Below are 14,723 nucleotides of genomic sequence, written 5' to 3' on the forward strand. Positions count from 1 at the left end.
GAGCACACACGCCCTACTCGCTGTGTCCTTGGAGAGGTTCCCTCCCGGCTCACCAGTCTGGGGAGGGTGAGGTGCGTCCATCCCTTCCAGTACCTGGACCACCAGCTCCCTGAGCGTTCCTCCGCTACTTTCTTCCCTCCGCCCAGATCTGTAAGTGGTATTTTTGGGGGGTGGAGGAGGGCGGAGAGAAGGGCGGGGAAGGGGCCGGCGGGGAGGGGCGTCGGAGCGCTGTCACCGAGTGTCACGCCGCCCTCCCCGCCCCTGCGCCCGGGGTGTGGGAGCGCGGCAGAGCGCGCGGCAGAGGCCGGGCGCGTGGGGACGCGGAGTGCGGGGTCTGCGCGAGCGGCGCGGCACACGGAGCGCGCTGGCCGCCTGAGCTCGGCGCGGAGCCCGGAGCCCGGAGCCGGCCGCCACCCGCCCCGTGTGCGCTGGGCGGTAGCCCCGGCCGCTGCAGCCCGGCTCCCGGGGAGCGCGCCCCGCCATGGAGCCTTCGCACAAAGACGCCGAGACGGCGGCGGCGGCGGCGGCGGTGGCGGCGGCAGACCCCCGGGGGGCGTCCTCGTCCAGCGGGGTGGTGGTGCAGGTCCGCGAGAAGAAGGGTCCTCTGCGCGCTGCCATCCCCTACATGCCCTTCCCGGTGGCGGTCATCTGCCTCTTCCTCAACACTTTCGTGCCGGGACTGGGTAAGACGCGGCGGCCGCGACGCCTGCGCCCCGGGCCCCACCGGGGGAGGGCGGGCAGGAGAGGGGCTGGGGAGGGACCCTCGGGGGCGCCCACGGGCGGCAAGCGCTGCGCCCGCGTGCACCGGCCCGAGCTCCCAGCGCCCCCTGGCAGGTGGCAGAAGCGCGTGGAGTGGGCGTCCCGGAGGCAGGCGCCGCGCGGGGCTGTCCGACCTGCCTGTTGGCTTCTCCGACCGGTGGTCGAGGCTGTCTGGCCCCGAAGAGCCGGAAACTTTGCCGGGAATGGTGGAGCCCTCGGGCGGCAGCCTGGACGGCTCCCCTGGCCCCGGCTAGGCTCCTCTCCAGGCGCCCCGAAAGCCTGCTCCTTCTCTCCGCCGCGCCCCTTTCTCCGAGGGCCACGGAGTCCCACCGGGAGGAGCAATGGGGCCGTGCATGGCGGCGACCAAGCTCCAGGACGTTGGAGAAGTGGGCTGAGAGGGGGAAAAGGGGGCCAAGCCGGGCTTGGGAGATACCCCGCAGCCCCGCCTGCTTTCGCGGGGTGCGGACAGTGTGGGGGCGAGAGCTCTTTAGCCAGAGTCTCCTCCAAATCGTTCCGGAGTGCCTGCGATTCCGCCAGCACCCCCGCGGGGCGCCGAGGGCTTGGGGGATGATATTATTAGTTTGGATGCCTGTGGGTTTGAACCTCACTTGGCCAGAGGTGACCCCATAACTCCCTCCCGTCCCTTCCGTTCCTGAGAAAGTGGAGAGCGCGCCTGTGTAATTCTGTGTCGGACTCTGGCTGTCTGGAGGGGCCCTAATGGCATCCATCTCCCACATTTTAAAACAGAGGTCCATCACAGAGATAAGGGTGCAAAGAGACAGGGAACGAGAAGTTTTCCTGACCCTCCCCCTCCTAACCCCACCCCTAAATCTCTGCCTGCACGCTCGCTCTCCCCCCTCTTCCAGCTTGCCAGCTTGGCACCGGCACAGACTGGAGAGGCAGGCGCCTCTGTGGCCCCCTCCCCCCCAGGAGAAAGCCTGTCCCTGCGTGCGAGCCAGTTGCCAGAGAATGGCTCCCAGTTCCCAAGAACAGAGGTCAGGGAAATGATTTTCTGTTTTCCTTGGCCTTTCCCATGGCCTCGCTGTCGGCCAGCTTCGCAGGGTCCTCTGCAGCGTTGATGGCGAAAGTCACACCCACCCACGCAGGACGTGTGCCCTCTCCCCTGGCGCTTGCTTGTCCTTCTGCCCCGGGAGCTGCTGTGGTGAGAGCCGCGCATCTGCCGGGGCAGGAAGTTAGGTGGTCTTCGGTTGTGCTTGCCCCTCCCGGGATGCCTCCAGCAGCCTACTTCCCTAGTTGGGGCGGTCAGGCAGCTCTCTTTGCACATTTAGACAGTGTGAGGAAGCAAGCTGATGTTAATTTCGTTGTGTCAGAAATTCCCACCTGCTGGAGTAGAAACACTCTGCCATCCATCTCTCTGGGGATGTGAAGATCGTGAGCAAGGGTGCTTCTCCATTCCACTCTTTTTAAAGTGATGAAGTAAATGCCATTCTCTGGTCTTTTGAGGAAACAAACACATTGGTGCCAGGTGGGAGGGGCTGCACCCAGTTGCTGCTGGTCCGGGGAACCACCCCTGTGGGAGTGCACCCCCAAGAGGCAGCAGCTGCCCACCTGTGCACGCCCTCCTGGCTCTCACCTGCTAGGTACCTTTCCCGCCCTTGGCTCTGCTGCCCTCGCCCCCTGCCCTGGGGATCCAGCTTTCCCCTCTTCGCACTTCCCTTTGTTAGATCAGAATCCTATGGGATTTGGGTAAGGAAGCTTTCTAAGAAGGCAGGAGAAAATAAGCAAACTCCAAAAGTAATGAATCGGGTGAGCTGTGAGTGTACAGACTTCTGAATTTCCCATGGCCGAATGCAGGCCGTTGTGTTTTGGTTGTCATTGTGCATCGTTCTGGGTGCACAGGCCCCTCCCCTCTCCACTGAAGGGGGTTTCGATCCTTGGGAGTGTTTCTAGTCTGTGAGTCAGGGACGCCTGTCTCTCCGGGTTGCTGGGAGGATGGAATGAGATTGCTGAAGCCCAGGGTCTGGTATAGCAAGTGCTCCCAAGATGGTGGGTCCCTCTCATTCTTCCCCTTCTGAGCAGTGGTCCTATCTCCAGGTGTGTGTGAGGGTGACCTTCGAGACCTTTCTTTGGAGTATTTGTTGATCTCTCTACTCCCCTCGACCTGCAGTGGAGTCCTGGACAGCAAAGTGGCTCAGGCAAGACTTGCAGGCGTTTTTTGCACCCCCAGAAGTGATGTGAATGGTCCCAGCTCTTAGAATTCCTCCCCTGGGGCCACATCCACTTCCCCAGGTCCCCTTGGCTTCTCTGAAGCTCTTGTGAAACTGAACATTCACCTCTGGCTCTGCCCTTTGATGAAATGCAGGTTCTTTCAATCCATTCACTCATTCATTCGACAAACACAGAGCACGCACCGCACGCCAGGCACTGGGGATGTGACAATGAATATGTCAGTCAAGAGGTCATAGATTGTTGAGGAAAATTGATGCAAACTTTATTTAAATTTGATTTGTGCTACGTTTAGGCAGCAATTAATTCTTCCTGGGTGGGGCGGAGGTTCAGAGACAGCCTCCCAGAGGGTGTAGTGTTAGGCTAGCCCCCGCTGAGGATACCCATCACGCCACCCCAGGCATTCGCCATCCTCACTTCACTCCCACCCTCTGGAAAAAGGTCAGACCACGGGAGCAAAGATCTTGTCTTTCTTCTGGAAACTTCCTTCCTTGCAAGGCTTCTCCTCATTTGCGGATCGGATGAGAGCGCAAACATCGGGCTGAGTGAAGGCTTGCTTTTCCTCTGATGTAGGTGTCACAGGTACATCCAGTCTGCAGGGCTGCCATGGAGAAGCCCAGTGCTTACAATTCCCAGGCGCCTCTCCATCCAAGCCGCAGTGCTGTCAGATAACACTGGTATCACAGGAGGGGTGTTTTGTCTCCTGGGCGTGAATGAGAAGGAGAAGTGATTTATGAACGCTCTGACTCCTCGCTGGAATAAACAAAATAGATGATGGTAAAGACAGCTGCTCCCGGTCCTATTCAGTGAAATTCTATTAATGAGGACCACTGCCCGTACCTTCATAGTCCAACAAGTAGGGCATTTATAAGTATATACACAATTACTCATGCATGTAATGAAAATTCATTGTTACGCCCCCAAATGGCCAGAGACTGTGTTTGTTGGTCAGGGGAAAAATTATACTTTCATATTAAAAAATTATATCTATCTTGATTGACTTAGTTGATAAGTTGATAACTCAGGTAGTGACAGGGAGAGTGGGAGGGAGGAGAGCTCCCACTCACGGTTAACCATTCCATCAGATGATGTTGGCCGTTAATCTACTATTGAATATTCATGAATATTCATCTATTCCTCATACACTGCTTACTCTCTGACACTCAACCAAGGTCTTACTTTCCCGGTCAGAGTACCACAGGCTGGCTCTGCTTCTCTCTCTCTTTCCTCTAGGCCAGAGGCTTGAACTGATGATTAACCATGCCCTACCTTGTGGCATCTTTTACATTTTGGGCTCTTTGTTACTGTTTCAAGAGTTTGTTCTTTGTCTATCTAAATAGCTTAAGCTCCTTAAGAGCAGGAACCATTTAAACTTTCTCCATGACAGAGTATGTTGTTTATGAGTACATATTGACCAGAATTATACTCCTGGAATAGGCATTAGAGACCATCTGGTCCAACACCTTTATTTTATGTGTAAGTGAGGCAGACCTGAGGATGGAAGGACCCAGGAAGTTTACATACTGCTCAACCTTTTTAAGGAAGTTATTTGAGGATGTATTTAGCAAAACAAGAGAGTAAACCAAGAAAGAAGATATAAGACCCAGGAAATAATGGATCCAATTCAGGGCAGCCTTGAAAAGCAACCCCAAAATTGTTCAGCAGGCCTGGAAGCAGTCAGTCTTCATTAGAGTGGGAGGATGGAAGGCTCCAGAAAAGAGGCCTTTGAGGATGGTGTGAGAAGGGGACATTCGACAGAGTGGAGAGTATTATCATGATGTTGCAAGAAATTAGAGTTGTGACAAAAAACAGAAAGCAAGCAAGAATATCCGAATGCGATCAATAACTTCAGTAAAGACAGAAAGCTGTGCAAGCATTGAGATCCAAAAATGAAGCAACCTACCCAGCTAGATCAGGAGGTCAGCAGGTTTCAGAAAGAAGACTAGAAAGATTCCAAGCAATAAATGGAGTGAGAGAGAATTTGAGGATATTAGCGATATGGTGTCGAACGCACATATTTCTCCTACCAACAAGAAAAAAGAGAGGTAATCAGCAACTTCCGGAAAAACCAAAAGTTTGTCATGAAAGGCGTAGCTCAAATATGAAGCAAATCGGTCTGGTCTGATTTTGAGCAAGTGGTAGAATGTAAGAAAGGCTCTTTTAAGTGCATAGATCTGTATTATTAGAACAGTGGTGCTCGTTATGGGCTCTTAGCTTCTCTTTGACTCTGCAGTGAAGAATATTTGCTTAGTCATAGTAACATAAATGCTGCTCAGTGGTTTTCAACTTCAGCCAACCACAGACAAATTACTGAAGACTATTTAATAATAGCCATAAAGGAGGAGGTAAAGGATTCCCACCTTGACAATGTAAAATGAAGTTGGCAGGTAGAAGACAAGAGAAGTAGAATTGTAGCAGATTAAATTGTTGTTTCTAATTATTCCCTGTCCTCCTTGAAAGAGGATAGCACATCCCCACCTGAGGCCACACTTCCTGTGGGAGGGGAATACTTCCTTCCCTGCCCATTGATATCAGGCTTGGCCACGTGACTGGCTGTGGCCAATTGAACACAAGTAGAAGCGACATAAGCCATGCCTGAGCAGACACTTTAAGAGGCATCGTGAGTTCTGCCATTGTTCTTTTCCCTCTCTCATGAGAAGGGCAGGTCTCAGATATGGGCTGCTCTTTAAGCTCCTTCCCAGAATAAAGAGGACGTCAGAAACAGGGCACGACATGTCACGTGAATGAGAAATAAGGCTGAGTTGCTGAGATTTTGTTGTCGTTATTAGCGGTTTTTTTGGCCCCAGCACAACCCACCAAAGCTGATTAACATGTAGAGGGTAGGGTAAAGGCATGGACACCCTCCTCGTGTAAAGTGGGGGATCAAGAGTTACTGTCTATGGTTGATAGACTAAGAAATAAAGGTTACCAAGGTCACCAGTAGATGAACTGAAATAGTGATGTGTTGGGACAATGGGACAATAGTGATATGCTGGGATAATGTTGGAACAAGAGTAGAAGGGAGATGAGGGGTGACATAAGTAAGCTAACTCCTATGTAAAATAGGAGAAAGTCAATAAGTGATGCCTACAGTTGATAAAACATGAAAAGCGATATAAGGATACTCTAGAGGTTGGAAAGCATCAGAATTCCCACTTTTTCTGGCATCATCAGTTATTCTTTGTCTAATGGCTCTTTCCTGGCATACATACATGCTGAAACTCTCCCCAGTCTTTTAAAAGTAGCCTCTCCTGATCCTACATCCCCCTCTGGCCATTGCCCATTTCTCTACTCCCCTTACAGCGCAGTTCCCTGCAAGATTGTCTGGATTTATTGTCGCCAATCCCTCTTCTCTCATTTTTTCTTGAACCCACTCTAATCGTGTTGTTGCCTCCATCGCTCACCTAAATTGTACTCATCAGTATCACTGGTCGCCTCCAGGTTGCTAACTTCTCCAGCGGTCAGTTCTGTGTCTTCGTCTTCCTGGACCTCTAGTAGCGTTGGACACAGTCGCTCACTCCCTCCTCCTCAAAATGCTGTCTTCACTTGGCTTCTGGAACATCACCCTCTCACGATTTTCTTTATACCTCACGCTCCTCCTCTGTTTCCTTTGCTCATCTGGGCAATCAAATCAGGGCATTTGATCTCCTTGATCTTCATCTTCTCTTTGATCTTGATTTCTTTTCCACCCACACTCACACCCTTGATGATTCTGCTCAGTCTCCTGATTTTAAATTGCATCCTATGATGATGAGTTCCAAGTCCAGATCCCCAGCTCAGACCTTTCCCCCGAACTCCAGAGTCTTCTAGCCAACTGGCTTCTCAGCATCCCTCTTTGGAAACCAAGAGGCGTCCTAGACTTAACTCATCCCAAACCAAACTCCTGATCTTCTTCCCCAAATCTGCTTTTTCCTCATCTTTCCATCACAGTAAACAACATCCTTCCAGGAGCTCAGGTCAAAAACTGGGACTCGTCTTTCACTCCTTTATTTCTCATACCCCACACCCTTCTGTCAGGGAATACTCTTGGCTCAGCTTTCAAAATCCATTCACTGTCTGGCCAATTCTTAGCGCCTGGCCTCTCCCGCGCTGCTGCAGGTCTTCATCTTCTCCTGAATGATTGCCATGGTCTCTTAAATGGTCTGCTCACCTTCACTGATGTCCCTTACAGTGTGTCTTCAACATGGCAACCAGAGAGATCCTTTGAAAACATGAGTGAGTCACATCATGTCATTTTGGGCTGGAAACCCTCCAGTGGCTCCCATGTCACTCAGACTAAAATATCAAGTCTTACTATGAACCACAAGGCCCTAGACCAGAACTTTCCAAAAGACATATAACGTGAGCCATAGATGTAATCTAAAATTTTTTAGTACCTATATTATAAAAAGTAAAAAGGAACAGGTGAAATTAACTTCCCTTAACCCAGTGGATACAAAATATTATCATTCAATGCATATCAATATAAAAATTATTAATGAGATATTTTATACTCCTTTTTTTGCATACTAAGTTTTCAAAATCCCCGTGTGGCTTTTACACTTACAGCACATCTCAGTTTGGACTAGCTCCATTCAAGGGCACACTAGCCACAGAGGCTGCCATATTGGACAGTGCAGCTCCATCACTTCTGCCCCCCGCTCCCTGAGTCATCTCCTTCTACTCTCCGTCTCGCTCACTCTGCTCCAGCCCCACCAGCCTTGTCGCTGTTTCTTCAATGCATCAGAGGCACTGCCTCACTTCAGGGCTTTTGTATTTGCTGTTTCTTCTGCCTGGAGTGCTTGCCCTACAGGTATCTGTGTGGCTCACTCCTTCACATCCATAGGGCTTCGCCTTTGGGAAGCTGTGCTCAGTGCCGCGAGATTGGAATAGGGGACTATTGTTTTTCACTAAAAGCCTTTTTTTCCCTATTTGATTTTTAAAAACTATGTACATGTATTACCTTTTTTTTGAGGCTAAGAATCAATGCTGCGGAAGGAAAAGGGACTTCTATACACTGCTGATAGGAATGTAAATTGAGACATCTTTTCTGGAAAACAGTTTAGCACTTATGTATCAAGGGTCTTAAAATGTTCCCACCCTTTAATTCAGTAATTCCACTTGCAAGAATTCCTCCTAAGGAAATAATCAGAAACATTTATGCATAATGTTTTGTGTATTTATGCATAAAGATGTGCCATAAAGCATTATTTATAATATTGAAAATTGTACACAAGCCCAGATGACAGCAAGAGAAGAATGGTTAAAGAAATTGTGGCTATCTGTATGGTAGACTATTATACACCTATTAAAATGGTGTTTACATAGAGTTTCTGATGAGGTGGAAATTTTTAGGGTGTAAGGGAGAGAAGCAGGTTGAAAACTGTGCTGTCAGTATGATCTCAAATATTTTTTACTTGGTTGATTCTAAGGCACCTCCTTTCCCCACATTTGGATGTTTCTGAATTTGAGATGTGTATTATCATTGATACTGAGAGAAATAATTTCTTTTTTCTCTCTTTCGTTTTTTCCTAAAAAGTTGTTGCTAAATTAATGGTGTGTTTTATGATCAATGACATCTTAAAATCAAGAAAATATAAGGTAGATGATAGACAGATGGATAGATAAGACTAGAAGGAAATACAGTCATGGCGCGTATCAACATTTCCGTCAACAATGGACCACATATACAACGGTGGTCCCATAAGATTAGCACCATCCAGCCCAAGTGTGTAGCAGGCTGTCCATCTAGGTTTGTGTAAGTCACTCTATGATGTCCACACAATGACGAATTCGCCTAACAACGCATTTCTCAGAACATATCCCCATCATTAAGCAACACATGACGGTACATTAAAATGTTAACAGGTGGTGGGAGTATGGGTGATTATTTTCTTCTCTATATTTTTCCACATTTTCAAAATTTTCTAAAATGAGCATAAAATGTATTACTTTTATAATTAGAAAACCTAAATAAGCATTGTTTTGAAAAGACAGCCTCCTCACAGGGTTATGATGCTCTAGCGCAGATATGGCAGTGTTTTGACAATGGTGAAATGGTGTAAAATATCTGGGTCAGCCAGGTCTACACCCCACTGTATTTACAGTCCCTGTCTACATATACACTGCAGGTCATTTATAATCCAATGTATAAATGTCACTGCACTGTGTTGTCATAGGGTCAGAGGCTCCTCTGTCACTCTTGGAAGCTAGTGACACCTGCTCAGTGAGTCTCCCGTGGGACATATCTCATCATGGGTTAGGTCACAGCCTGGGCAGCGACACCTCGAGGGGTGACCGGGGCAGGTTCAATAACGCGAACAGCATCCACATTTCTTCTGAGACGTTGCAGGGAACCGAGCTGCTGTGGGGAGCGGACGTGGTCAGCCAGCAGATGAACTGAGGAAGCTTGTGTTCAATCAGGTGTAGACGGAGCGGCGAGCAGAGGAGAGCTGATTTCTGAGAGCTTTCTCCAGCGTGTCACTCAGCAGACACACACTGTGCTCCTGCTGTTGGCCAGGCCTGCGCTCGAGCTGAGATGTGAAGTCCAAGAAGACTCGGTCCCTGTGCTCGAGGAGCTGGCTGTCACTGGGAGGGTAGTCTGTGGTCAGTGCAGACAGCGGACGCGTGCTTTAATGGCGGAGGGAAAGGATGGCTGCTGGGGCCCGTGGGATCCCGTCCCCAGCAGTGAGGGGATGTTTTCCCAGCAAACTTGCTACTGGGGAGAAGGGTAATGGGCTGAACAGAATGGCCTGGGGGCCACTGAGCTGAGCAACATTTCTGGTTCTGCAGCAGATCCTTGAAGCCACAAAGTGTCATGGAAAGCGGGGTGAACTAGAAGTTAGGAGGCCTCAGGGCTACTTCTGGTTCTTCAGGAGCATGGACCCTTGAACGGGTCACTTAACTCTCTGAGCCTCAGTTTCCCCATCCGTAAAATGGAAGTAATAACCCCTGCTCTGCCTCCTCTCAAGGTCGTTGCCCTCCACGATCAGAAAGGGGGGTAGCGCCACCAATTAACATTAGCAAAATGTCCTTTGTTCCCAAGATCATTCCTGGGTTTACTCAGAGCGGCACCTAGGGTGGCGGGAGACCAACAAGCTCGTCCCCTTTTTCAGCGTACTGCTCTCATGTTGCTCTCAGAGCCGAGACTGGGAGTTCCTGCTGGGCACCGACCAACTTCAGTCACCTGACACTCGGGTGGCGATGGGGCAGATACAGGTTCCCTAAATGTTTACCATTTAGTGAAGGTTTTGCCATCATACTCCCCAAACCCTGAGCCTGTGCGAGGGATGTGTCTCTGAGGCCGACTTTACGGTTTGGTAAGAGGCAGTGGGAGTATCGAACTGGTGAATGGGGGTGTGTGTGTGTGTGTGCACGCATGCACACACAAATGCCCCCACAGGCTTTACCTATAGTTATTTTACTGTGAGAATTAGAGAGCGTTCCCAGGTCCGTGTTGGAACATCTCAGCCTCGCAAGTCCAGGGAAGCCATGGCCACTGGTTCGTACGGCCTTGAGGCACACAGTGGTGGCTGAGAGCCTTGAAGCCCCAGCACCTGGCAAGGCAGGGCGGCCTTGGGAGGATATATGTTGGGGGCCTGTGTCCTCAGCATGGGAACTTCCCAGTGACAACTTGGTGCTGGGTCTCAGTGGCCCAGGCTGGGTACATTTTCCCAAGTCGTGTTAATTAGGAAGCTGAAGCAATGGTGAGGGGACAATATTTTCTTATTCAAAAGACAGAACACAGGGATTAATTATACATTCATTTTATGAAAGGTCTTAAATTCATTGAAGAAGTCATTTTTCTTGAAAGGAATAAAATGACACAAGACCGGGGCTATCCTGGACCCTGGGATGTGTGGGGGCCATGGCCAGCATCCCCTGGTGGAGCCGGGCACCCCACAGGCTTTCTTCTTGGTGGACTGAGAAGTCTCACCCCGAGGCCAAGAATAAGTTGACATTTGTGGAGAAGACCCTGTCACAAAGCCTCAGCAAAGAGACTGGTCCACACTTTCCTAGGGCCAGACAGCTCTGGGGAGGCTCCAAACCCTTCACCTTCCAGAGATGAGGCCTCTCCTTTACCCAAGGCTCTTACCCACAGCCTCACCACCACTCTCCCAGCCTGAGGCCTTCCTGGCTCATAGTGGAGGGTTAATTACTATTTGCCGAGTTAAATGAGTGCACAGTATTATAACCATCTGATGAGGGCTCAGAGGCTGACCATGACCTGTCAGTGACCGCCTCGGATCCTGCCACCTGGATCTTCTCCTCGCTGTCCCAGGCTTTTTTCTCTCATAACAGCTTTATTAAGATATATGTACATACTGTGCACTCTTTCAAAGTGTACAGTTCAGAGGTTTTTGGCAAACTCCCAGCCTCTTGCTCCTTCCCCTCCCCGTCTTCCAGTCTCACTGTTTGACCACTTTCTTTCAGAACCTTGGGAGCATAATGCGACAGGAACACCTTAAGCCAGGGACTTTTGAGCATGAGTGATTGTCTGGGAACCCTTTTGTCATTGGCTCAGAATCCTGCTAGTGAAGGAATGCAGGACTCAGAAGGCGAGGCCCACGCTGGGGCCGCAGATGGGCCAGACGCGAGCAGTCTGCAAGCTTCCGGGACAAACATTGTTTGGGAGGTTGTCATATTTGACTTTCTGTTTTGTTTTAAAAAGAAGCATCTCCCCACGAAGGAAAACTTCCTCAATGACGACGTAACAGCATGGCACCAGTGGCCTAAGTTGAAACGTGGGGCATTTCCGAGGTGGAGTGAGCCCCTCCTGCTAGGGGCCGTGGGTCTGGCTCTGGGGTGGGTGTTGCATCGGTCTGAGAAGTGTCACCCTTAGGCCAGGCGGCAGAAGGGAGCGCCGATGGCAGTTCAGATGGACGCAGGTCTTCATGATCACCCTTCCGAGGTCACAGCTCTGTGTGGCTATGGTTCTAATTTACCGTTTTAGTAGAATTTCTGTGTTAGCAGATTAAGCAGCTCTCTTCTCATGTCCCAGCTCATTTCATTCTTCTGCTCTGAAATCTTGGTTAGTTCCCATTGTCCACAGACCATGTTCACAGTCCACACTGGACCCACGAGGATTCAACGCACTTCACCTTCTGGTTCCCTCCCTGTATTTAGTTGAACTGGGCAGCTTGCTTTTACAAGGAGCTGCCTGTGTGGTTTTGCTCCTGCTGCACCCCTGCCTGGAGCACCCTCCTCAGCATCAGGTCTAATCCTACCAGCCCTCGGGGCCCATCTCCAGTGCCCCTCCTCTCCAAGCCTTTCTTGACGACTCTCAGGTGGTGCGCTCCCCCTTCCTGGAACGGTCAGGCCGCCTAGGACGTTTCTCTTACTCTCCCTAAATTCTGGTTCTTCTGTTGCTGTCTTAATCCTTGTCTGCGGATCATCTCCCTGGGCGTGAGGGCTCTGCTTTCCTCACCTTCTACCTCCCACAGCGCGGAGCGCCGTTGCGATAGGTGTTGTGTTTGTCGAAGTAGAGATGTGCATGCACACTGATTTCTGGTTGTGAAGGTGGAGCTGAGAGCAGGTCCTTGTTCCTGTAACCTAGTGAGCCCCTAGCCAAGGGACCCAGGCTTTCATTGTCACTTCTCAGCCCTCCTAGCTCAGAAGGAAAAGGAAGTAAGGGACAGTGTTCTCAGGACTGCCGGCTGGATTGGGGGAGTGTTGTACCACAGCGTGTATGTCTCTGACGAGTCCTTGGGGTTCCAGCTACACAGGGGAGGGACGTGGGGCAGAGGAGGGACGTTGGCTGCCCCATCGCTGGAAGGGAGGACCTGTTCTGTGGGGGATTCACTGGGGACACTCACAATGTCACTGAGAAGAGCCGAGCGACCATCCTCCCTTTCAAGTTGGATGGCTGACGACTGATAAGTGGAGGTGGGTGTAGGGGAGCACTGGAGGTCCTTAATCTTAGTAAACCGTTTAATAAAGATTGGTTTGGACAATAGCCCTCAAATGAAATCTAGGAGGAGTTTTGATGAGGAGCAGGATATTTACACGCTCTTAAAGGCCTCTCCAGAGAATGCTTGTCACTTACAAGGGGAAAAATCACAACAGCCGAGAAATGAGACAGCATCATGACTGGGTGAACACAATAACATGACCTGAGCCTTGAAAGCATTGTACTAGGTGAAAGAAGCCAGTGACAGGGGCTGCCCTGTGGCTGAGGGGTTAAGTTTGCGTGCTCCACTTTGGTGGCCCAGGGTCTCATAGGTTCAGATCCTGGGTGCGGACATGGCACTGCTCATCAGGCCATGCTGGGCAGCGTCCCACTAGCACAACCAGAGGCACTCACAACTAGAATACACAACTATGTACTGGGGGGCTTTAGGGAGAAAAAGAAGAAGAAAACAAAAAAAGAAGATTGGCAACAGTTGTTAGTTCAGGTGCCAATCTTTAAAAAAAAAGAAAGAAAGAAAGAAAGAAGCCAGTCATAAACACCACGTATTATACGGTTCCATTTGTAGGAAATGTCCAGAATGGGCAAATCTAGAGAGACAGGCAGTAGTTGTGGGGGAGGGGCGGTGCGGTCGGGCTACATGGGAAATGATCGCTGGTGGCTACGGGGTTTCTTTTTGGGGTGATAAATATGTTCTGAAATTGATTGTGGTGATGGTTCCACAACTCTGAATATACTAAAAGCCACCGAATTATTAAGTGGGTGAATGTTCTGGTGCGTGAACTATATCTCAATAAGGCTGTTTAAAAAATTAGCATCACCAGTGGGACAGACAGACATCACACACCTCCTGATGTGATATCCGAGAGGGACACAGCATCACTTGTGTAGTATTCCAGCCAGGGGTGTGTAACCTGGATCTGTTCATGAGGAAACATCAGGAAAGCCCAAATTGAGGGGCATTCAACAAAATCCCTGGCCTGTATACTTCAAAAATATCATTGTCATGAAAGATTAGAGGAGACTAAAAGAACATCATAACCTTGGGTTGGATCCTGTATTGGAGGAAAAAAGAATACCAATAAGGGCATTATTGAGACAACTGACAAAATTGGACTATTCAGACGGTAGATTAGATAAAATATTGTATCCATATTACGTTTCCTAAAATTAATAACTGGGTTATGAGTATGTAAGAGAATACCCTTGTCTTTGGATGTACACTGAAGTACTAAGAGATAAAGAGCCATGGCGTGGGCAGCCCATTCACAAATGGTTCAGAAAAAATAAATAATAATATGAAGACAGAAAAAGAGAAAAGAAGAGAACAAACGTAAAGTGTTAAAAATTGGTAATACAGGAGTTCTCTGTATTATTCTTGAAACTTTTCTGCAAGTTTGAAAGTTTTTTAAAAGAAAAAGTTGAAAAAATTAAACAGTTAAAAGCTGAACATACTCATACAGTTCAGACATAGCAATGGCAACTAACCGAACTATGCTACCCCAGATAAGTTCTTTCTTATGACTTAAGGGTCTCCAGCTGTAAGTAACACAGGGGCCATCTGGGGCTGCAGGAAGAAAGTCGCGGTCAAGGTGTCATTGGCTTGCAGGGCCCAGACCCCCGAAAGAGGTTTTCTCAGGGAGTCCTACCATTAAAACCCTAAGGTCCCACAAAAGTCTCCTGCAGCCATTGGGAATGTGAGCGCCTCCTCTGCTCCATCAGCACCTTGATGATAACTGAAGCCAGGTTCCCAGGAGGCTGGGACCAGCGCACACAACTAGATTCCCTTGCAGTAGGACTAAATGGGCTTCCTTTGGGGCCGAGCAGGAATCTGAATGCTTCAGCCAGAGCTGGAGCAGACCACAACGCTGCACAGCTGTTTTGGAGAACT

At 49.7% G+C, this 14,723-nt stretch overlaps 1 protein-coding gene across 3 annotated transcripts in view; it reads left to right on the forward strand.

Moving 5' to 3' along the window:
* The first annotated feature begins 236 nt into the window (after positions 1–236).
* Positions 237–14,723, forward strand: part of STUM (stum, mechanosensory transduction mediator homolog) — a 60,871-nt gene continuing 46,384 nt past the window's right edge. The window contains exon 1 of one of the 3 annotated variants that reach the window (XM_070501464.1): positions 237–683. In XM_070501464.1, the coding sequence (XP_070357565.1) occupies positions 482–683 (202 nt within the window). In that variant the 5' untranslated portion in view covers positions 237–481. The remainder of the gene's footprint in view (positions 684–14,723) is intronic. The other 2 variants (XM_070501465.1, XM_044762813.2) reach the window with 2 other exon arrangements.

Source organism: Equus asinus, chromosome 30 (genome assembly GCF_041296235.1).
Source record: "Equus asinus isolate D_3611 breed Donkey chromosome 30, EquAss-T2T_v2, whole genome shotgun sequence".
In the NCBI taxonomy this organism is placed as follows: Eukaryota; Metazoa; Chordata; class Mammalia; order Perissodactyla; family Equidae; genus Equus; species Equus asinus.